At 45.7% G+C, this 24,789-nt stretch overlaps 1 protein-coding gene across 4 annotated transcripts in view; it reads right to left on the bottom strand.

Moving 5' to 3' along the window:
• Window positions 1–393: 393 nt before the first annotated feature.
• JCAD (junctional cadherin 5 associated) overlaps window positions 394–24,789 on the bottom strand; it is a 68,300-nt gene continuing 43,904 nt past the window's right edge. For 2 of the 4 annotated variants that reach the window (XM_054191859.1, XM_054191860.1), the window contains exons 2-3: window positions 20,239–20,597; window positions 5,900–13,651 (exon numbers count right to left, since the gene is read on the bottom strand). In XM_054191859.1, the coding sequence (XP_054047834.1) occupies window positions 9,904–13,651; window positions 20,239–20,537 (4,047 nt within the window). In that variant the 5' untranslated portion in view covers window positions 20,538–20,597 and the 3' untranslated portion in view covers window positions 5,900–9,903. Of the gene's footprint in view, window positions 5,873–5,899; window positions 13,652–20,238; window positions 20,598–24,789 lie in introns of those variants that run through there. The other 2 variants (XM_054191861.1, XM_054191862.1) reach the window with 2 other exon arrangements.

Raw genomic sequence — 24,789 nt, 5'->3', positions numbered from 1 at the left:
CATGGAGTGGAAAATGCTCTGACACCGTAGGTTCACCCAGTGCAGATGGCTGGTTGCCAGGCAGTAAAGGAGGAATCAACTCTCGCGCAGAGGCAGAATGTACCCTAAAGGTAGCGAACAAACAGAACACAACTTGGAAATGAGTGACCTACAGTCTGTGTGGGTCTGAGAAAGTGTGGATGTGGAAAGTAATTCTTTCAAGTAAACACAATTGCTCTACCTGATGGTGTAAGAGGCCAGTCACAACGTCAGGTTTTGAAATCGCAGGAGAACACTGCAGCCTTTTGACACTTGACCAGTACGTTTATCTTTCTCAAAGGCGATGCAAACATCAAAGCACATGCTCCATTTTGACCCATGATAACAACATCAACACCATCCCAGAGGAGCATATCCATGCAAAATCTTTATTTGGAGAACGTCTTCTCTTTAATAACATCACCCCTCCAGTTTACACATAAGCCCAAAACCACAGTATTTGCATTGTGCAGAAAAAAATACAAAGAAAATGCTTAAAACAGATTAATCTTCTGATATCATATAAATAGTATTTTAATTGCTTACTTCTATTTCCTCTCTTTTTATCCCTCTAAATCTGTCTTTGGGCTAGTTAGAGCAGAAAAACACGACAATGACATAGTATTAGTTTTGGAGATAGGCCACAGTATCTTGAAAGTCAGTGTGGAGAATTATCTGCATTGTGTAAGGACAAAGACACAAGGATACTGATATACTGTCTGGCACATATATCTCCTTGTTTTCCTTCCAGGTTAGGAATGGCTTTTGGAATGGTTCTGATTATTTTCTCTGCTGGTCCAGAGCTCAAAAGAAGGCTGAGATTGCTGCTGTTGAGGGTGGAAAGTTCCCCCTTCATTTCATAATCTGTATGTTATTGCGGTTTCTCTTGGCTGGGAAATGTAATTTTTATTTCTAATCTCAGCCATGTGTCGGTCAATTCTGACTTAAGTTCCCTTCACCCTCTCCCTGCTGTGCAGCTCTGAAAGCCATATTGCAAACATATTTTTCAGCATGGGTGGGAGGTAGCATTATGGGCTTTGCTATTGATATCAGGATTTCCCTTTTTATTTGTTTGAAGCATTTTTTTCTTTAAAAATAGAGTTGATGGTAAACAGCTTTCATTTAATCCCCAGGGGGAGGTGCAATGAACATTTTCATATGAGTTTGAATAAGAATTAAATCACCATTTCCCAACTTTTTGAATGAATTCAATGATATAGTCATCATCTCATGAAATCTTCAGCTTGCTCTTTTATTGTGATTATGCAGAAGAATAGAAGTTTAAACTTTGGAGACTCCACATGTAATTAAATCTCACTAAATTAGGGTTGCAGCATCATGTCTTATTGCCAGTGAAGGGAAATTAGGGGATCGTTTGATCCTCAACCAAGAAAATACCGATGTCCTCCAAAAGGACAGTGTTACAGAAAACGTTCAAAAGTCTGACAAGCTGTCAAGCCTTTCCATTCCTTTTAACACTGTTTTGTCTCTCTTCTTTCAGGTGATGGCTCCTGCCAAGTAAAAGTTCACTTCTCACATATACTTGCCTCTATCAGATCTTGAACCAGGACAAAAGTGCCCACTTTGAAATTGCAAGAACTTCTGCCATTTAAAATGCAAGAACATTTCACTTCTCTTCCAATCACTCCACTGTTTTTTCCTTTGAAAAGAGCCAATGAAGAAAATATCAACATTTTAACACAAAGAGAAGGTCGAGTACTGTAAAACTAACATTCAGCTGGCTGTCCATGTGGCAAAGGCAACAGAATGTTGGTCCTAGATATTAATATTGATTTATGATATTAAACAAACAGAAATATTTTGCTAATTTCTAATTACTTAGGTAAATAAGCTTGATGGGACTGGTTATTTTTGAAGGGTGAGTTATTAATTCTGTTACTTGACCATTTTAAGCATATGCTGTCCTTACTTTTTTTCGATAGTTATTGGATGTTTCAGTATATGGACTATTTGCTCCCAAGATCAGGAGCTGAGTCAAGGAAACTTGATGGGTTTGGTAAAGGATAGTTGGCAGTAATGACTAACCTGCCATAAAACCTGTAGCATGAAATGCAACCAAGGGGAGGTTTCTTGAGTTAGTAGGTGACAAGTGATGCTCGGTCAGGAATATCACTGGGCATTTCAGTCACCGGCGATCCTGAGTCATTCAGAGGGATTTCCCTCCCGCATCCCACCCCCGTTTTAGCTGTGATGGCAGTGGGATTTGAAACACATACTTAACAGTTCTTCTCGGACCACACTTCTGTCTAGTTCAAAATGCCAGGAGGCCGGAGTGGGATCCGCAAACAGCGGTTGGCCGTGGCAGCAGCCTTCCCGCTGGTGCTGCGGGGAGCCGCAGGAGGGAGCGCTTTCCCCTCGGAACACCGCATCCCCCCGAGCGCCCCTCCCGCAGCCGCCGCTCGGCGCCCCGGGGACTCGCCTGTCTCCGGCCGCATGGGCGAGTAAAGCGGGACTTCAGTAGCCCCGCAGCTCACGGGTGAGTCTGCTGTCTCAGGCAGAAGAGAAGAGCCTGAAACGTTGGGTTCGTTGTGTATCTTCCTGGCAACTTAGCACTGCCACCAAGGTGCTGTTACCATCGCTTGCCCCTTAGGCTGACTAACCATTCTGGATTTCAACGGGGTAAATGGAAGGAGATGGCAGGTCCTATTTAGCTATCCATCTCCTGGGGAATCTCCCCATTAAACATTTTTTAAATGTATAAACCAGGCACGGGGTTTTTTTGCATGATTTTCTGGGAATGCTCGTGAAACTGGTATCTTCCCAACCGAGCACTTTGATAACCTGTCATCCAACCCCAGCTTCCCTGGTTACACCAGTACAGCCACAGCACAAGCTGGATACTCAACAGCTTGTAACAACGTGATTTCTGAGGTTCTAGCTCTGCTCCTCGTCCTGAGAATAAACGCAGTTCTTCACTGCCGCTCTGCAGTCACACGCCTGCGTTCCAGGAGGCACTGGAACCAGACGGCCACATCCTCCTCCTCTGAGCTCCTGCCGTTGCCATTACCAGTGACAGCTGTTGCCATGACAGTTTTATGCACCCATTGAGACAGGCACTGAAAGTCACCATTTACTGGTTTTTAACTACATCTGGTGTAAAAGGAGCTTGCTGTTTACTGCTGTTCTCAACTGGCAAAAGGCTTCTGGAAAGGTGCTCAGCTACGGTACCATCCAGCCCATTCCGAGAGCTGACATTTTAATTATGGCACAGGTACTGGAGAAACACTGAGCCACAACCATTCATAAAAATGTACTCCATGTATTTCCTAGCTGTGTGCATGACATGAAGCAGCCAGTGTGTTAGAGGAATACACTATTTTTAAAGCAGTACTAACTCTAGCCTGTCATCCACTGGTAAGTCACCTACTACTGCAAAACAAAGTTCACTAACTTTCTAGGTTTTAATTTCTGATTCTTAGACAATGAAACCCTCCCCGCAATACTGTTGCTTCCTATTTCTTTCTTTTTTCTTTTTTTTTTTCATTTTTAAAATCTTGGCTGCTTATGTGCATTGGAAAAGTAATTACTTGTCATGACTGATGAAACAGACATCTTGCAGAACTAACCCCCTCCCCATCAGAAAATAAAATGCTCAGAAAACTCCTGTTCCACAGAGACGTGAACTGAAGGTAGCAGGACTGATTATATGGAACAATTTTCAGTTCTCCAGAAATCAAGGATAAATTAAAACTTTCAAGTTATTGCTAGGCATCTCAGCTTTACTAGTAAGTGGGATGATGAGAGCTGAAACAGTTCTGTTTAAGAATTGTTTTTTTATGGGCAGAATTGGGACGGGTGGGGGGAGGCGGGTAAAACATGTTTTGTAGCTATTTACTAGTCCCTAGATGTCTTAGATGGTGATGAAGAAAGGTGGATACAGTAAGAGTGGTGGGAACAGTTTGTCAACAAGTATTGCTACACAGCATGCACAAGAGTTAATAAAATAAATTATACACCACATTTTCTTTTCAAACGAGCTTTAAATAGTCCATATTTAACAGAATCATGTGTTACAGACAAGAAACTCTTGCTGCCAAAAAACAGGATGAGTGTTTTTCCCCATCGTTCTTTCCAAATTACAGGCTTAGGAAAAAATATTTAAAGAAATTAGAAGATTTTTAAAAATAAAATTATGCTAAAACCCAGAAAAGGCCAGTAGATTAGACCAGTGAAGTACATGAACAAGTCATCAGAAGAATGTTAGTACACAGGTACTTAGAAAAAAACACACAGGAGTGGACAAAAAGGCTTTAAAAACACAGATACTATGCAGGCTAATTCAGTATCAAAGAGCAGAATGCATAGGCTTTATTATAAACTCTGTAATTCATGCATTTGTGTGTGCAGATAAAATATACTTAAAGCCATGTATTTAAATGCCATCAAGAAGACACCTGAACTCCTCCCCAGCAACATCAGTTGACTTCAGGGAAGAATTAAACCCAGTTTTGTTTATTTTTATACACTGGCCTAATCCAAACCCATAATCTGTAAAAGGGAACAAAGTAAAAGAAAGAAACCAGGTATTTTATCTGAGCCGCTCAGAGACACCGGGACAAAGATCCAAACCCACTTTTTGGTAATCACCGTCACTGGAATGCAATGGCAGGAACACAACACCAGCCCGGACAGTTCTTAGCTGTGTTTCAGAAAGTGGCTCCAAGAAGAACGATCCAAGGGTTGAGTGGGGAAAAACAGAAATTAACCCTGTAGTACATACATACATACATACATACATACATAGATGGCTCTTTTCAGAACAAAATAAGGTAGCACTACTGAGTATGTGGCAATATGGAGTGTGCATTAAGATACACAAGTGAAATCTGCTTGGGGCACCTTCACTCAGAGGGGTAAGTCTTCTTAAAATATAATAATTATAATAATAATAATACTTCTTTATACTTGCCACTTGTTAGCAATTGTTTACATCGTAGAAAAATAGATAGTATTCTGTAACAAGAAATATAGTTACTTTGTTAAAATGGGCTATTTTAAACCAGCTACTATTCTTTCATATAAAGAATTTCTAAACAGGAAAACAAAAATAGGTAATACTGAGTGCAAAACAGCCAGTGGTATACTTTGCATTGGTTTGAAACACTAGTTGCCAGCTACTATAATTACAGGTTCTGTACACTGTACTACAAAAGTCTTCCATCTTTTAGAAGCTTTGGGGTTTTTGCTTTTCTTCTCTCTAGGTGGCAAGTAAGTATTTAATCCGAGTAAATTCATACTCTGGAAGTCAAAAATAATTTCACCATCAGTCTTTGCTACCATTCTCTCGCATTCCTTCCCCCACGTAGTGCAGCAGCACTTTCTGCTTATGGCCAAAAATCCCTTAAGTTAAACAAAGTTTAGACTGTAGATACTTAGAAGTTTAGCTTATAAATTCACATTCTTTTAAAAATCATTTCACTAATCTCCCACATTTACATTTACACTAAAGAGAAAGCTCAAAAGCCTCACTTCATGCATTTCATCATCCCCGCTGAAGACTGAAATAGAGTTCAGATAAAAACTCTTTGCCAACAGTAGGTAGTAAGTCTTAACGCTACATAGCCAGATGGTTCCAATGTAGAAGTCAGATTTTTCTGTAGTCTCCGCAACAGTTTCAGATACGAATAGCTAATTCCTAGTGGCAGTGGTAAAGGCATTATCAGTACACCATGAACACCACAAATGGAGGCAATTTCCAAGCATCAAAGAACAAAAGACAAACAAAAAGCACCCAGAAAAAAAAAATCAGTGAAACATTCTTAGTAGAGCGGAATTCTCTGTTCTCCTCTCTGTTCATCTTACACCTTTTCAACTTTGGTGGGGTCATATGTATCTGAAAAAAAGACAAGAAGACACTATTAATAATGTATTGTGAAATCTATTCAATGTTGCTAGCTGCGGAAATAAGACATCTTTTCCCTAGGTTTTATTAAAAAGAAGCAAATACTGGACTTTAAGCCTTAAAGATACATACTACATTCCTGACCCAAATTCTGTATTTACACTGATGTAATGCAGGAGCAACTTGGATCAAATGCATGGAGATATAATTTGGGAAATCTTGAGCAGGTAGGAACAAGCACGCTGACTGTTAAGTGATTATTTCTAGTTTTCAGATTCAGATAAGATTTGCTCCCCTTTGTACTGAACAAGTAGATGTTTTAAGTATCCTAGTAGGGCGTTTAAGGCTGGCTGAAGCAGCAATGATGCCATCCAGTCATCAGGGTCTCTTCATTCGATCGCAAATCCTTGGGTTCAGATTAATTCAACAGAATACAGGAAAGCACAGCTGCGTTGTATCACTATGGTTAGACTGTCTCACTTCAGTCTGCAAAACTGCAGCTCACATTTTGAACATTATTAACTCAAGCACTGAACTGGCTTACTAACATTGGTCTTCATTTTTAGCCTACCTCTTGTCAGTTCACAGGACAGACTACTCTCTGTTTTTCTTTTCCTGAACCCCAAGGACACTCTTCTATCATATTTTTTTTATTGGATTTATACCAACATTATCCATGAAGTGAGCAAATATGAGCCTTTTCCTTCACCCTTGTGACTCTGGGATAGGATTGTAATGAAACGGCTTTGCCTTGCGAGATCTGCCTGCCCTGTGCCATCATGCACATCCCTGACTTACCCTAGGCTCCTTGGGATGCACGGTCATGGCATGGAGGAACCAGGGCTACCTGTGGAGGTCATGCACATGCCTGACTTACCCTAGGCTCCTTGGGATGCACAGTCATGGCGTAGAGGAACCAGGGGTACCTATGGAGGTCATGCACATGCCTGACTTACCCTAGGCTCCTTGGGATGCACAGTCATGGTGTGGAGGAACCAGAGCTACCTATGGAGGTGTCTGTAGGCACAGAGGGGCCTGGACAAGCTGGCACTGCAGCTCGTGCTACCATGTGCTACTTGCTGCTCTTATGCAACCTGGATATCCGTGCTAACCTTAAGCATCCTTCCTGTAGGCTGCACTCCCACAGCACTCGCATTTAAACAGTTGAAAATAGTGAAAATAGTTGCATACACAAGTATCACACTTCGGAGTAAAACATTCACCCTCAGGACTTTTATGTTGATGTGAGTGAATGTCTTCATTAAAACAAGCATAAAAATCCACAGAGGGAAATTTTTACTCATGTGTGCCCGCGTCCATCTGCAGCATCCAGACTCATATCAAGGGGGGACTGACTAGGAAAGAACTTCTGGATTTGGCCCCAGTGGGTGGATTCCTGCTGCAGGATCCTTTATCACTTCTCTTGCCCACTCCCCTCGAATTGCTAGGCCAGCCAAGAAGGGAGTCTGTGCCAGCAACACCTATGTTTTCAGAACTGCTTATCAGTATTCAGACTCTTCTGGTATTTCCAAACTTCAAGCACAGACACCACATGAATGCAAAAAAATCAAGAGAAAAAAAGTCTTTGAGGACTAGTGCACTCCAGGGTAACGATGCATCTTTCTAGGCTTAATGCACTGATGGTGTGGGAAGATGCCTCTAAAGCAGTAACATTTTTTCAATTGTAAATTTGCCGCCTAAACTGCTAAAACATACAAAAATTCTAAACTGCTCTGTGTGAGGTTTACCTAAGAATAAAAATGGCTTCACATTTCAGAAGCCTGATTTTCCTGAAGCCAGGCACATTCACACCAATAGAGCTCCCCACAAAATTGCAGGTGCTCACTGTTGCAAGGAGTGGCGGAGGGTAAAAATCAGGCCACAAGACGTGGAGCTTCTGCGTGGCACAGTTTATTCCTGGAAAGCTTACCCATACCCTGAGCACCTAAACCAAGGACAAAAAAGGGCCAGACCGGCAGGCTACGTCCCACTGCTGGGGGGACAAACATTGGAGTTCTAGCACTGATACAGAAATGTCTATTCAACATTTGGTTAAGCTCATTTGAAATGCTCTCTACAGAAGCAAAGCCAGACCAGCAGCCTCATGGAAGCAGTCTTCAAACAGCAAAGGAGAAAAGACATCCAGTGCATTTGGGAACATTTGGAGATACTCTTCTAATGGCAGTATTTGCATAGTAAGATCAGCTTCTTGCACTGAGTTTCGGCAGAGTTCTTACTCTGAGAGACGACTGTTCATCTGCCAAGCTGCATTATACATGTGAAAACCTGTTTCTGCAAAGGCCTCTAGCCTCTGCGACGGGCCCAGTCTGCAATTATAAGACTAACATCCCCCAACCTCGTTCCAAATAGAATGGCCTTTAGCAATATTTACTCTTTAAAAGCAACAAATACAATGGTTTTCCAGGATTCTCATTTTGGATTTCAATGGTACCAGCGAGCTAGTCTGGAAGTTGAGAGTGAGATTTACAGAGGAAGACACAACATCACGCCTTTCTACAAACAGGAGTCTTCAGTCCTGCCCCGTTAGGGTAAGGTGACGATCTTGTGGCCATCAGCAAATCAAGGTCTTTTTGGATGGGAAGAAGCCAGCCTTCCCGCCCCATGTGGTACTGGATGTGCGCGGCAGGAAGGGACACCCATGTTATCCAGACGTGGGGAGGGCTGTTACGTCTGCGAGGGAACTGCTGCAGTGGGAACACACTGTGGAATACAAGCCTGGCATTGTCAGCAAGAGGGATAATTTTAGACCTAATTTACTGCAGAATAACTCTCCAATAAAACACACACAATCTGTTTTGATACATCCCTGAAGTCATGTCACCACAACAGTTATTTTCTTCACTCCAACAGAAACCCCAAGGGAGGAAAGCATATGAAATGCATGTGGGGCATACTAGACCTGATGGATACAAGGGAGCTAAATTAGCCTGTTTGGAAAATCTGGTCTAGAGAAACACAGCTCAGAGCAGAAAGAGACACAGAGCTGTGGGATACAGAAAAAGACATGAAGGGAAAGGCTGCAGGACTGCAGGAGTCAATACTTAGAACTCATACAAATATTTCTCTTCAGATGGAAATACATAAATCCACTTTAAACTATGCTCCATTTAATTTCAGTCCCTCTGTACTGGAAAACTGTGAACAGATTTATATCGATGAGGTTTAATGAATAACCTGTGCAGATTTCAAGGTAGAACATCAGCTGTTACAGAGAGGATGGTAAAAGGAAGGAGGAGATTAATAGTAATTTAACAACTTTCACACCACACATTTGCTCACTCCAATTAATTTAATGGAGTAGACAGGTGGCCTGGGACATTTATCCCTTTACACAGATCTATGGCAACAACTGATTTTCAGTTGTTCAACACAATGCTGTATGAAAAGTGTTTTGGAGAGAGAACAGCTCATGTTACTCTTTGGGGATGCATATGGACTACACAAGTTTATACGCCTTTGAGAGATGAGGAACACCAAGAAAAAAAAAAAGGTGTTCACTGAAAAAGTCAACTTTCCATTTGACCTGGGGATAACAGTTATTCTCAACATCTGATCTGGAAAATATTCATGAGAGAGGGAGAGAGAATTTTCCAGGCCCCTTAACGCAGCCATTTCTCAGAGGCGTCACAGAAGAACATCAGATTTTTATTTTTAGTTTCTTCTGAACTCTGATATAGTATGTGTCTACTTAAGTATTAGAGAGGGAAAAAATGGGTATTCAAGGAGAGGTTATGATTAAATCACCACGTGTTCCCAAACACTGGCACTAGAGTGGCTATCTCTGAACTCTGCTGTTTGAAGCTGGCTGTTCCCTGAAACAATTAGACAGAGATGAGACCTCAGGGAGCGCTCCTGTCTCTGTGAATAAGTTTCGGTATCACAAGTGAGTTTTACAGTAACTTCTCCTAAAATGGGATCAGAGAACACTCATGTTATCTCTTCCACAAGGAGAGCAAAGCGGGTGGCAACCAGGCAGGGGCAGTACCACCTACAGCCTGTTACTATTTGAGCAGCGTTATGTGGGCATAAGCAAACCGATCATGCCCATTACCTAAGGAAACAGTACCCATTTGGATCTCCCACCACAGGGTCTTACCTAAAGAAAAATCTCTGTCGATCCTCTTCTTGTCCATTCCACCTAAATATCCGTTTTCACTGAGAGAGATAATACGCTTGGAAACAGCCCCTGAGCTTGCCAGTTTGTTTCCTCTCTCCTCTTGTACCCTCGACAGCTTCTCCTCGTCCACCTCCTCTCCCGAGTCTGCACTCTTAATGCTCAGACGTCTCATCCGGGACACAGAGTCAACTTCTTTCATTCGCACTAAGCGATCCATGGCAGTCCGGCTAGGTGGAGAAGTGAGCTTGCCTTGGAGTGTCTCTATCACTTTTGAGGTGCTTCTCACTCTCTTTTCTGAATGCTGATACACAGCTGACTTGCAAACCAAGTTTTGGTCCTCACCTTGGCTGGGACTCGCAGGTTGTTCAAGAACTTGCTCAGTTACCGGTGTTTTAGCGCTGGCTTCCTGGTGAGTGGTCTGGCCTTCATCAGGGTATAAAGATCGGCCTCCCGCTCTGACAAAGAGAGCACTCTCTGTCCAGCCACACTTTCGTCTGCCTTCATAAGAACTCTCTTTTTTTCCTTCTTTTTCACTTACTGTGCTCCCCAGTGATGACTCAAAGTCCTGGGCACCATTTGCAGGGCTAGTGCCTGCATGGGACCCAACATGGTCATCTGGAAGGAGAGACTCCACTGCTATATCTATACCTAAAATTCTTGCAGCTCTGGCCTGCAATGACTCATTCACAGGGATTTCCACTGCATTTGCATTTGAAGAGTGATCGGAATTGTTAGCACCAGGTCCTGGGGCTACATCAAGTCCCACTGACCTCAAATCCGGCTCAGAGCGCCCTTGGTTCCTCTTCGTTAGTGACAAGCGTACTACTGAGCCTCTCTCTAATGCCGTATCATTCGTGGGAGTTACACCTTTGCTTAGTTTAACAAAGTCTAGGTAATTTTGGTCTTCGCTCATCTCCTGCAAGACAGGGTTATTGAAAGGATTACTGTGACATGAACTGCTTGGGCTACTGGACAAAACTCTCTTGAGAGGGCCCACACGAACTTGCTGCTTGCTTGTTCTGCTCTTGGCTTCCCCTGTCCTCATTTCTGTTATCAGACTTCCATCTGCTGGCCTGACTCCTTCACTGCTCCCTCCTGGCTGCGAGGCGCCTTGAGAGCCAACGCAGCCCGGCTCACCGCCATGCTCTGTCCCCACACTCCAACTTTCAGACTTACTTTTAACTCTTCCTGGCTTAAATACAGGCACCTCTGAGACCACCATTTCTGATTTCCTACCGTATTTTGGCTCCTGGTTCAACTTCTCATTTCTGGATGCCCTCCTCTGTGTAAGGGCACCTGCCTGTGGAGAAGCTGCAGCACTTTCCAAATCTTCTTCACTGCTTGTGCTCTCCTCCTGCTCTTGCAGCTCCTTGTTAAAACTTTCTAGCTCACTTATTGCATCCCAGGGACGGCGACTGACAGGTTTCAACAGAAACTGCCCAAACAGCTCTTTACTGTTGCAGGGAGCGCCTGCTTCTCCCTTAACTATATCTCCCCGGGGAAAAAGGCCGATTTCCCTCTCCTGGGCAGGCATGGGCTGGCTCTGGTGGGCTTTTGGAGATGGGGCCTGAAGGACCGAGGTGGCGGTCCTGGAAAATGCACTGTTGCTAGACTGACTGAGGTGCATCTGACCCTTCATGCCGTAGGCGGTCTGTCTGCAGCTTCTCTCGTCAGAAGGCAACCCCGCCTGTTTTGACCCTGTGGTGGATGCTGTACATCCTGGGAGCTTTGGAGACAGCGTTTTGTTACTACTGGGCTGCCCAGGCTTTTTACCATGGAAAAATTGTGGGCTATTAGGTTCTTCAGTAAAACTGGTCTGTGTCTGCTGGTCTTTGTACTGATCACCTGGCCAGGAGCCAGAGTATTTGAGCTCTCTGTGTTTTGTAGGCTGAATAAATCTGAGGTCATTCATTTGTTTGAACTCTTCTGGTCTCCACAACTCTTGTTTTTGTAACTCATTTTTATTGGTCATGCTTCCTGTAAGCGCTTGTAACTCCAAGTCCGTTGAAGACATACTTAAGAGACTTTGTTCTTGCAAAGCCCCATTGTTATCAAACCCATTCTTATCAGGGCTCTGGGTTATGTTGTTGTTCCTATCTGTATCTGGCAGATTGGATTCTGATTTAACTGGGATAGAGACCAAACAAAATATAGTTTCATTCATTTTTTTCTTTGAACTCTTTTTGCTCTGCATCCCAGTTCCAGGTTCAAACTTTTTCACTTTTGTAACAGTCTCACAGGTGCTGTCCATATGTGAATTTCTTACAGAGAGTTTGCCTTTTGCGTACTCTATGCTGGCTTCATTACGGGGGCTGTGATTAGTTGTGCTACAACTATCTCTTTGGTCCGGCAAGGCACAATTTTCCTGATCTCGGATGGATGGTGCCAACCATCTGTTGCTATGGGTGGAGCTGTTGGAAGTTCTTTCTCCCTTTGCAGAATTGGTCAAGTTTGATGCATCCGAGAAGGCACTGTTGTACTGTACTTCAAGATCTCTCTCTTGCAAAGCACCAGAACGGGGACTACATGCATTTTCAGTGTATTTAGCGTTGTCCTGCAGACCTTCCGGTGGTGCAATTTTAATATGTCGTATTCGAGGATCGTCAAATGGAATATACTGAACAGAACGCAAGTAGTCAGCAGGGCGCCTCGCATGGCTTTGCTTCCCATGAGGAAGGTGGTTGTCTTTGCAAGGGTCGCCTCCCACTTCAAAAGTATTGGCAGCTGGTCGTTGGCAGGGGACAACCCGCTCCACAGGACCCTGCTGATCACTGCTGGCATACGTGTCATTGTTAGGCACTTCATTGAGGGGATGTGGGGTCACATTTTGGTGAGTTGGGGATTTGTAAGATGGAGGAGGTACATAGACCGGGGGCTCCAAAGCAGAGTCTTGAATGCAAGCATCTTGCCTTGGCTCATTAACTTTGGCTAAGTAGGGGATGGGTTCATCTTTCTGGTAGTGGTCCTGGAAACCCACAGTTTCTGCAGGTGACCTTGTCTGCCGCTGCAGTTCGTAAGACGGAGGCTTCAGAGGTCTCCCGTACTTGGGTTTCACTAGGGGAAGGAAATGGCCTCCCGTTTCGTGGTGCTTGGCTGGTTCCACACTCAGTCTGTTTGGGGGATAGGAGGGGGTTTTAGTTACGCTGAGTGAGCTGTTGCTGTTGTTTAGGGAGGGCATTTCCACGCACCTCATACTCTCTGGTGAAAGGACCCTCGGCAAGGACTGTGATTTCCCCTTGTTGTGGGTGCTCAGTACGTTATCTCCCAGGGTGAGCGAATACAGCTCCTGAAGCAGCTTCTCCCTGTCACCCTCGGACATTTGCCTCCCTGCCTTTTTTGTCTGGTTCCAGCTTTCCATTCCCAGACTCTGCCATTTGCAGTCGCCGGGCACTTCGCAGCTTTCCTGCAAGCCGCTTCTTCTGGCATACCCTGCGCCCGTCCCCACCTTCAGCTGACTCTCCCTGGGGTGCCGGGGTGCCCCCGGGGCTGCAGACAGGCCTTTCATTTCCACGCCGCCTTTCTGGGAATAGCTCAGTAGCACACTGAAGTCCTGTCCTCGTCTTCTCCAGTAGGCGAGATCTTTATCAGTCCTGGGCTGGGAAGACCATGCTAATTGAGTCTTGTCATAAACCCTGAAAAAGAAACACAGTGTCACCAGGCAGTTTGCACAGATGTCCTCTTTCCCTTATGGGTAAGGCCATTAGGAGGTCAAATGTTGAGTTATGCCAATGGGGTTTGTGGAATTTATTTGCAACCAGATGACTTTATGATTTTAATGAGAGGATTTAAAAGTCAGTCATTAATATGAGTAAAGGAAGGGACTGATGCTCTGCTGGCATGTTGTTAGCTACGCAAAGCTGTTAGAAAGAGAAACAAATGCGCACAGTTACGTGCTGTGCAAACATGCACAGCCCTCCTTGATGGACACCAGAAAACCAGAAATGATTGTGTTGAACTTATTTCTGCACTCTGCTACATCCAAATCTATAGACGTCAAGGGGACTACTGTGGTACGCAAGTTTAATAGGAATCGAAAGCTAAAAAGTAGAGCTGAGGAGAACAGGTAGGGGGCTATTTCATAAGATATATTCTGTAAGAAGCATGATTTGCATCCTAGTACAAGAGCTTTGGATGAAATGATACATGCCACAACAATGGTGATGTATCAGCGCAGTTCTGAATAAGACAGAACCAATATCTGAAATCTAAAATACCTCAAAAGAAGTATAACACTGTTAAATAAAAGAGGGATTAACTCCAGCATATGAAATATGAAAGACATTAGACATTTTATTGCAGATTAGAAATTCAGAACACAGATTTAAATGAACAGAATAGGTTCTTTGTGTGTTCTGAACAGACTGTAAACTATTTAATATATTACTGCTGAAGAAAATTGGTATCTTTCTATATAAATAATTAATCTTCTACTTGAACCGTGTTCTGCTATTCTTGTACCTAAGGTGTCCAACAATATAACTGCCTTTACACTATGTAGCTGCCACCAGCACAAGACTGGAAAGAAAAATCAAAATTGACAGAAATAGGACAAGTATGTAGATAGAACCCAAGAATTTCTTTCTTTTCTCTCCACCCCAAGGTATATAAACAGTGTCATCTGGGTCTTTTTTACTAAAACCAATGATCTATTCAAATAGCAGTTTGAGAAAACATAATACAATTCAAAATTTGGAATGAAAACTAAGCAATCCAGATCCACAGCAATTTTGTCGTATGTATGTTAACTTTGTCCTATGACTATAAAAGTTTAAAAACCAAACTGGGATAAGGAGCATTTTGTTCATATTTATTCAAGTGGATTAAGACTTAACATCTGAATAAAATGTTCTGCCTCTGAAGCACAAAGTACAGTTCGATCGATGAACCCCAGGAAGTAACAGACATCTTCATTAATCAGTGAGATATACCAGGACACCTCCTATACTGGCAAGTTGATTGTTGTAACAATGAACATTTCCATGTGGAAACATGCAGCTGAACAAATGCTGCCTTCTTCTGAGATTATCAAATCTACCTTTTCATCTCACCCCCATGCTGCTACGGCACCATTTGTATCTGCATTTACAAAACAAGGTGAGAAACGGGGTCTAGCAACAATGAGGAGGGAATGGACGATTGCTCTTTCTGTTTGGTTTTAACCATCATCGTAAAAGGGTCTACAGAAATCACAGGAAGTACAGAGTCATAGGTTCCAAGATCAGTAGAGACTGTTATGATTATTTAGTTTGACATCTTGCTCATCGCAGGCCATCAGACTTCCCCGAAATGATTCCTGCTTCAGTGGCCGCATGTCTTTTAGAAAAACATCTAAAAATCTTGATCTTTAAATTTCCAGAGATGTTGTTGCATGGCTTAATTCACTATTAAAAAAAACCCCAAAGTGAACCCAAATTCTTATCAATCCAAATATAAAAACATTGGGGGAAGGACAACATCATTGGTAGACACTAATACTGAGATTTGCAACAATTGCAACTAACAGCACAAGAATGGCATGTGCTGGATGTTTAAAGGACGTAACAGGAAATCAGGAATAGGCAAGGAAGCACTACTCGACTCTTTCCTAGGAAACCCTAAACCAGAAGAGTTTTGCTTAGTTTACTTTTTTAAAAGCAAACAAAACCCAAGCTCAGACGTTCATTAAAGTAAATTAGCCTAAGTTAGGACAGCTTCAATTAGAAAGGATGTTCCTCCATTTATTAAAAGCTGTTTAAAAGATTAAATTTATTTTTAAATATTAAAAGATTAATAACTAGGTTCCAGCAATAAATTTCTGAACATGATACAAACCTCTGTGACCTGTACTATGTCATCACTGCAACGTGAATGTAGAAAAGACATTTAAAAGGAGGTATTTACAGCATTTTAAACCTCATCTTTTCTGTGATCTATTCACAAGGTGGACAATACCAGTCTTTCCAGCTCCTGGCTCAGGCGCTAAAGATGGCTACACAGACAACCTGTTTCCTGGGCCCTGAAAGCCTCTGGAGGGGATGGCACTCCACTGTGCAGTGGGAAGAGGATGCTCCACAGTCTCCCCATGGACCTTCCAGCTTAGCTCCAGCCTGAAGACTCTTTTGCTCCAAAAGATGGAGAGTGGCTCCTGCGCACCTGCAGGCAGCAGGCATGGCAGCAGGGCAGCAGAGCACAACCATGCTGCTTGTGGCTGCAGCTGCAGCAGAGTGGCTCCTTCCAGGCTATATGACACTTTTGGGTCTTACAGTCAAAAGAAGCTGTGAGAAAGGGAAGCATCCAAGAGCCACCCCAAGTTCAAAATGCTTCACTACAGCCTCAGCAATGCTACCTCTCTGGATGGCGAATGCCAGTCATGCTGCAGTCTTTGCGTCCATGATTCATTATCAATGAAGAGACCACATGATCCCTCTTAGCAGCAGCTAGTCTCTGACCATGCCACTACGCAATTATATTTCACTCCATGATGCAACGGCACTGACACATGAAGACATGCACACTCAGATACAGCAAGTGCTTCACAGCTGGAAGGGGTGCCAAGGAAGGAACAGTCCCATGGGACCAACCGGGAAGATTTACGTGCCAGGGACAGAGTGGTCCCATGGGACCAAGGAGTTAGATTTTAATATTACGAACTCTTTTCTAACAGACATCACATTTGCTGTCATAAAGTGCTTTGAATTGATTCTATATAAAATTAATCCAATGAAAACCATTTTAAAAAAATAAATTTATATTGCTAGCTTTCTATGAATTTTAGGACTTTGCAAGAAAGGAGGCCATCAGTCCACCCTGCACCAGCTGCACAACTGCATTCCACTGAGCTGCCCCTCTCAGAGCAATGGGCTGAAGCTGCCCGGTTCCCCCAGGGCAGTGCTGGACCAACAGGACCTTGCATGACCCACAGAACAGGGCCAAAAGTGAAGGAGCATGGCACAGGCTATGAAGCCAAACCCCTGCAGAATGAGGCCACTGCAGGGCTATCTAGCAATACCGGGTGACCTCCTGTCCCTATTTCTGGCTGCCAGCATGCAAGCCGTAGGCATTAGGCACCCAGCAGCTCAGGGTGGGTGGGCCACAGGCACCAGGACAGACTTTGTGCCCAACGAGGAGGCACCATTAAGAGATTTCCAGGATTTGGCAGCAAGGGGGAAAAAAATTCAGAGGGCTGCTTTTGCGCACTGGCAGCTTCTGTTCTATTGTGGGGTCCTGTCCTCACATACGCTCTTCCAAGCCTCAACAGAGGGAAACACCAGTACACTTTCCTATTTTTTCCAGCAGGTAATCTCATTAATGATGCTATCTATTTATCTCTAAATTTGCTAGCTACCAACATAGTTCCTCCCACACAAACAGCTAAGCAAAGTGCCTCTTCTCTCCACTCACAAGGGAAGCAGGAGGGAGTTCTCCTGTGAACCTTTCTCATCTCTACCCATAGGGTCAGCTTTCCCATTTTCTTTGCCTCATCTCCTCTTCCAAACCTATACTGTGCAGCCTCCTAATGCTCAGTTAAGCAAGGACAGCCAGGACAGCCCTCCCACCATCTGCTCCTACGCGTTGCCTGAAGAACAACGGGATGGAGCAGAACATCAATTCCCCGCTCCGTTGGGGCGTCACTCTCCCCTTGCAAGCAGCAGCGGCGGGCGGTGTGATGTGCCCACCTGCAGTTGCTATGAAGCATCTCACCTCCTCCTCCTCCTCAGCAAGGTCTGATCAGCAGAACAATCCCAATGAGTGGAGACAACAGCATCATCCCCCGCCGTCATGAAACACCCTTAGCCCTGCAAACCTGTTTGAGAAGGCAGAGATGAGGCGGGCAACATCACTCACTTCTGTGGCGTTTGGAGGGTGACCAGCTCTTCTACATCAGTGGTCTGAGCCTGAGTGTGGTGTAGATAATTCCCTGGCAGAGGAGCCTGAGTCACGCTCCGAATTGCCGTGGAGCTGGTCAAGGTCTGTGAAGGTAGTTGGGACACACATGGCCTCTTCTGGCCCGCTCCTCCCGCTGTGCTGCACTGGGAAGGCAGCATCAGGAGGTGACTACAGGCAGCCTGCGATGCCCAAAGAGCAGTGTCTTCCTGCTGGACCTTGCTGGGTGGTTGTCCCCTCTTCGGGCCCAAATGGTCCCCAAGTCTCAGCAGTGTGCCTTTCTGGCCCAGCTTGAGAACCGGGAATCTATGTCCTGTGACAGTCCAGAAACCAGACAGCAAGACCAAAGTTCACTATGGCCCGCCCTCAACAGGCCCAAACACCCCAAAGTGGGCCCGTACAAAGCCTGTTTTAAAGCAGCTCATGTTTTGTGGCTAGCCCCGCGCCTCAGATGCTCCCCCAGGGGGACTGTCACCCTGGAGCTCAGCAACTGAAACGCGGGTGCTCCAGCGACGACGCTGCAGAGACCTTCCCTGGATCTGGCCCAGGCAGCTCCCTGCTCCCTCCCCGTCCCAGCAGGACAGCGGCGGTGTCACGCTCTGCACCAGAGGTCCTCTGCCCACCCAGGGGATGGCTGATACAAAGGTTTTCCCTTGTTCCTAGCTGGTACTGCCTTGTAAGAGGCTCACTAGGAATCAGAGTTTGCTGTAACAATAATAGTAAGAAAAGAGTTCTATTTTTGTGAAAGTGTGACAAAACCATTTCCAGGGCTGTGCTCCCTATTTTATGGGGAAAAGCCACTTTTTAAAACCAGGATGGAATATTTAACTACGCTGCAGACTGACGGGTTCCACCCCTTGCATTTTGAGATGTCAGAAAGAGGCATTTAAAAAGTCAGAGAGCATTATTTTGTATTTAGCTGACACCAGCAGCTACAGATACCGCTGCCATGTCCGAGACGTGGGGCAGACACACGGTCCCCCGCAGAAGCCCCCAGCGAGGTCGGAGGCAGGGATGCAGCAGCACTCCTACACTCCCGGGCACCCGTGCAGGCTGTGCCGAGGTCTCTTCCAGCCTTGCACAGCCGTATCTGCTACATACCAGTTTTTCTCCACGTTGTAAAGTCATCTCCAAGGCCAAGCGCTGCCTTCCTTGACACCCCTCACACTCTCTTCCCCTGCTTTGAAGCCTTTTCAGTATCTTTCCTCACTTTATTGCTGTCCAGGTTACTTCGCCCAAAACGCACCACGAAGGATCCTCCTTATTACCTTTAAATCTGTGTCCTTCGTTCTCCAGAAGGGATGGTTCCACCTGGGGACCTTCACCACAGCTGGGACTTGCTGCCCCAGAACTGCTTCACAGGGCTGACATCTCTTCCTGCCCGTTATCCTAGCTGGCAGCCAGGAGCCATTCCTGCTCCAGGCAAACAGGCTTGCAAGGGGAAGAGACACGAAGGGAAAGAGCAGACGAGCCCAGCAGTCAGGGGACACGTGCCTTTGCCACATGTTACTGAAGGTCTTCGTAGGAGGACAAGCTCCCAAGGCGGCAGCGTTTTGCCCTGCTTTCAGTTTCAAGACCGTTCGTCAGGAGGAAGGGGCTTTTCCTCCTAAACTATCGTCACGCTTGGGCTGGCTTCCAGTCCTGCTCTAGCCCCTTTCCTTTGTTCGTCTGCAGCACTCAAATAGCCACAGAACAATGGCCGAGCGGCGGTGTGTACACACAGCTCTTCCTGCCCAGCCTGCCCCAGCCCCGGCACGCACGTACTCCACGCCCAGCAAGCCACCGTTGTACAGGCACATTTTATGGAGTGACGACAAGAGCTTCCACTGGCTTTGAGCTGTTTTAAGAAGAAAGAAACAGGCACCTTCTCATGTTTATTCCACGAGAGCGGCCTTAAAAAAACACGAGAGTGCCCGGTGCACGTTGGAACACCCACCGAGAGCTGCACATGGCTGAATCTACAGCAAAACCCAGGGGGTGTATGTGGCAGTATGGTTCATTTTTTTAAAACTGAAGAAAAGGAAGAGCTTCTGCCCCTTTTTTTTTTACTGTACTTGGACTGAGCTTCTCTAAGCCCATCAAAAAGGCCTTTCTGACACAGACCATATTAGTAAATGACATTTTCCCACACGTGACCACTTCCCATCACCCCAATATTCTCAAAGGCCTCGCTCTAGCAGAAGGTGAATAGATGTGCCACTGCTTTGTGTGGACTTGCGGTGCATGGCGATGGTCACTAGTATGGGAGCAGGAAAGGATCACAGGAAGGTGGTGTCAAGGGTTAGGGTCATGCTTAGTTATCTGTCAGGACCAAAAGGAAGAGAAAGCAAAGCCATGGCATGATGCTGAAACTTACCCCCCTTCTGAAGTATGAAAAGTGGACAAACCCTGAAGGTCATGGTGGTAACCAGGACCCGCTTGCCTCCCTTGGCTCCCATGGCTGCTTTCAGTGCTGCTCGAGTTGGTTTTCACCAGAGGTTTCTTGCTGTATGCCCCGGCTCTTGATTCTGCCTCAAACCCATTCAGCGTTCTCTGAGCAGATCTGTTCCCTGTGACTTCATGCCGGTATCCATCATATCTGTTCTCATATGAAACAGGGGGATTTTTTGACAATTTGTATCCATGAGAAATCAGGAGGTCCTCAACACTGAACATATTGTGCTGGTTTCACTCACAGCTGTGCCATCAGAAAGCTCTTTCCAGCAGGACCCATCACTGGAAAACAAAACCGAAAACAAACAGAAGGCTGTTTGAAACAAGGAAAGATACCTTTGATCGGCTGGTAGGCTGCCGAAACTAAGAGTCTCATCCCCTGGCCTCAGCCTTCCACCCTTATAATGAAATAGATGAAGCAAAGTGCATGCAGATGCTGATGAATCATGTGCTGACCTTCCCCAGACAATACACCTCCATGCACTCAGCCAAGCAGCAGATGCCGCGCTGCTGCTGACTCAGTCCGTTTCACTGAAGAATTCACTGGTGATTGCAGCTTTCAGATTTCACTAAGTGATCTCAAAAAAAATCTTTGCACTGGAGGTAGGCCCGCAATCTGAGTCAGGCGTTTCCTTAAAAAACAAATTTTTTCCAGTCACGGAGAGGTGTGCTCTGTGTTACGTTTTAAGTGGCTGCAGGAGGAGGGCGCGGATTGCAGGGCAATATGCCTCTCCCTACAGCTCTGCATATTCCAATTAAGAAAAAATGTTCACATGAACAAGGACAAAATATGCATGAGAACAAAAATAAATTATGCAACCACATGAGAAACCCAGGTAATATCATGCAATACCCCAGCTAAACAGTCCTTTTTACAGATTACTTTCTTTTTGGCCTGCGTCAGCCTGCTGGAAATCAGTGATCCTCAAGTAGAATAATACAAAACCTAAGATTTCAAGTACGCAGCACACTTCCACTGCATAAAATGACTGGAAACAACCTGAGATGCCCACGTCTATCGTGTCTCAATGATCTCCAAGACATGGGACAGTTTTTTCTTCCCAGTGACAACCCTCAATTCTGCGCTGTCTAGAGCAAAGATCCAGCCAACTAAATTAGTTGTCTGGAAACAATCTCTATTGTCTATACCCCTGTCGCAGCTTATTATGGCAATTACAGAATACCTATTCTTCCAGAGTTTTAAAACAAGTGGAAGGTAATGATCTGTTCTGTAGGTTGTGCACAATGGACCCATTCTGATACATTCCTCCTTGCTTGAACTGTGTTACCAGAAGAAAGAAAGGAAAAAAAAGGTGGATAAAGAAGAAATTAAACACACAGAAATAGATTTTTTGTGTAAAACATAAAACACTCAAGATGATTTTTGCTGCATGAAGAGTTCATTTAACACGCCTGGTGAGTAGTGTGTGTCCTTAGTAGCAGTAGCAGAGCTACCTGAGGGACAGGAGCCCAGCATTGGCAGCTGCTCAAAAGGAGATTGTCTCTGCAAAGATCATGAAAGGCAAGTGCATTTTCTACATCAGGCTCTAATGTTCTCTTAGGCAAGAAGAAAGGGAGAACTTTATTCACTGCTGTTTACAATAATTTACTTTAGATGGAGTAACTACGGAGATGGCTGCTGCACATTCATTAGTACTAAATCTCTCAGGCTACGTATACGCAGGATTTGATGAGTTGGCTTAGAATATAAACCAGTTTCTGTGGTGCAGCACTCTATATATTATGGCCACTTTGTGCCTATCCAGCGCCCCATCCATTTTCTGTTCCCACCCTGTCTCCTGGATACTCCTGCAGACTGCGGAGCCGGTCGGGCCGGCTGCTCTGGGCCAGCCCGGCGTGCGGCTCCTGGGCACGCACGGACCCTCTGGCCGCCTCTGCCCTGCACTGCCCACAGCTCGCCCGAGGACAGCCCGTGGTGTGGAAAAACAGGCACAATTTTTATGCAGAGCCGCAATTTAACTGGTGAACTGGAAGACTGCAGAAGTGGCTTTTCAAAAGCCTGAGAGCCTGCTGAGCACTTAAACCGGTTTGTCTCTAGAGCTTAATGAATCTCTTCCCTTTTCACACATGTAACACTACACGCCCCTTAAAAACGGAGAAATAAAGCTCTGTGCCGAAGATATTTTAGGAGTATCCCTTCCTAGAACAGGCCTCCAAATTCCAAGTAAGTGCTCTGAGTAAGCGAGCCAGCAGTAAGTACAAGCAGGCAGAAAGCAGGGAGGAGCGGGACCCTTCCCTCTTGGAAGGACGGGAAGGCTTCATGTGTTATTTTTGAATGCTGACCTAAAAGGCTAATTTTCCATCCACCCGCCACCCCGGACTGAGCAAAGGAGCCAGGTACGAGCAAAGCAAGGAGAACAGCTGGCTGCTAGAGCTGTTCAGCTTCTAACAAGAGAAAGATCCGATGTGACTACCATAAACAGCAGAAAGCCCATCGGAGTGCTTGCAGGTGCAAGGAAGAAATGTGCTTTTCCTGCTATTATTGTCAGCCTGGCTTGGAGCGCGGCTTAACCCTCTCTCTGCCACCCGCTGCAGCCATGGGGCCATCAGAGAGGCAAAGGCAAGTGGGCAAGAAACCTCCGGCCCGTGGGGTTTACTCTGCTCCTCCTTTTGGCACCAGTGGTGAGGAGCAACGGGGTGGAAATGCACGGTGAGGAACTGGTGCGACCATCTCCTCCTGTTCTGCAAACTTAGCACGTGTGGAAGGGAAAACCCCGCAGTGCTACGGGCGGTGGGAAGGCCTGGCGGGGAGCGGGATGCTGTCACTGTGCCCATCACAGCTCCGCAATGGGAACGAATAAGACGGAGAAGCCTGCACCCCTCTGCCTGTGTGGTGCCCTCGGCACCAAACCCCCCAACAAGCTGTCCTCAGACCTACCACATGGCAAAAGGCTTTGTGCCCATTGCAGTGGTGGCAAGTGGCTGCTAGCCAGGACACTGTCGGAACACGTGCCTCAAAGGGCTGAGCAGAAGTCACGGGGAGGTACCATCCCCCCACATCGGACCTGGCAGGGGACAGGGGAGCCGGAGGCCCTGCCTGAGCAAAGCCTGCAGGACATCAACCATGTCAGCACCCAACGTCCGCAAGGATACTGGCCAGCTTTCCAAACCTGGCTGCAGTACTGGGACGCTCTTCCCATCCTCCCTTAGATAAATAAATCTAAAACATAAAATCAAAGGAATTGGATTGGCAGGAGTAAAAAAACCGTTGCGGCAGCACTGTCTCGCAAATAATCTGTCAGACTGGGCCAAAGAGTAAAGGCTGTGCAGAGCTTCTAATTTGAGGGAAGATCAACAACGCTGGAAAACAGTTTGTTTTTCCAGCGCTCATTTGTTTTGTTTGCCAATGACATCAGTAGTTTCTGATAGGGTTTGCTTCCTGAGGATGCCTGCTATCTTGCCAGCGTTTCCGACTTGTCCCCGTCAGCCGGTACAACTCCACATTACACTGGAAACAGGGGCCAAGCTTTTCTCTGGAAACTTCTCAGCAGCACTCTCAGATGCAAAGAAACAAGCGCAGGCTGAACGGCGGAAACCGGCATCAGCCCCCCTGTACGCGGACACAATGGGGACCCGCAGCCTCGGCGAGCGGGACACAATGGGACCACCAGACGGAAACGTCATCAGAGCACCTCGGCTCGGGGTGCTCTGCCCCAGAGCAGGGACCTCACTGCTGGCCCTGAGAAAAGCCCAAAGCGCTCCTGAAAGATACCCTGAAGAAATCTGGTGCTAGAGTTTCCTCTGCGCTGCTTCTGGACTCCATCATCAGTGGGGGAAACGCATTGGTTTCTGTTGATGGTCTGCATTTATCTGCAGTTTTTTTCAGCGGCAGAGGTTCCCAAGCCTTTTTGGAGGGGTACCACCACCACCTGTAGGATGATCAGTACCAGCAATGATGAATGACAACACTTGCAGCAGTGGCAGAAGCAGCTCCACGCTCTGAAATGTCTGGCACGCCGCTGAATCCTCCCTGCATGGTGTTTCGAGCAGCCCATTGCCGTGCTCCTTCCTTTAGCCCTGGCTCCAGAGAGCGTCCTGGCGCAGCACCCACGTATGGGTGGGAGACCAGAAGTGGCAGAGAATTTATCTTTGGCTGCCCTCTGTCACATCTCTCCTGCCCTTGAAAAACTTGCTACTTGAAATAAAGTGGAGGGTGGCAACCCTTATGCTGTTTGAATACGACCCCCGAAGTCCTTGCGCATGATTCACCCTGCCCACCTCTGCCAGAACTGTTTGTAACATTTTTGTAAGTGATTCTGCACAACTTTACAGAAAAGAAAACACTGAAGGAACACGACCCATATTGCAAAATGAAGCATACAAACATCATGAATTGCCAAAATTAAGGCACCTTGAATGGCCGCACAAGTTCCTGCAGTCTGTAATTACATGACTTCAGGCTACTGAATTCTGCAGGACTGCACCCTGGGTTGCTGTGCAGCCTAGGTGATGG

Source organism: Rissa tridactyla, chromosome 2 (assembly GCF_028500815.1).
Source record: "Rissa tridactyla isolate bRisTri1 chromosome 2, bRisTri1.patW.cur.20221130, whole genome shotgun sequence".
Classification (NCBI taxonomy): domain Eukaryota; kingdom Metazoa; phylum Chordata; class Aves; order Charadriiformes; family Laridae; genus Rissa; species Rissa tridactyla.
The sequence above is the reverse complement of the archived record's forward strand: the minus strand, read 5'-3'. Positions and strand labels throughout refer to the sequence as shown.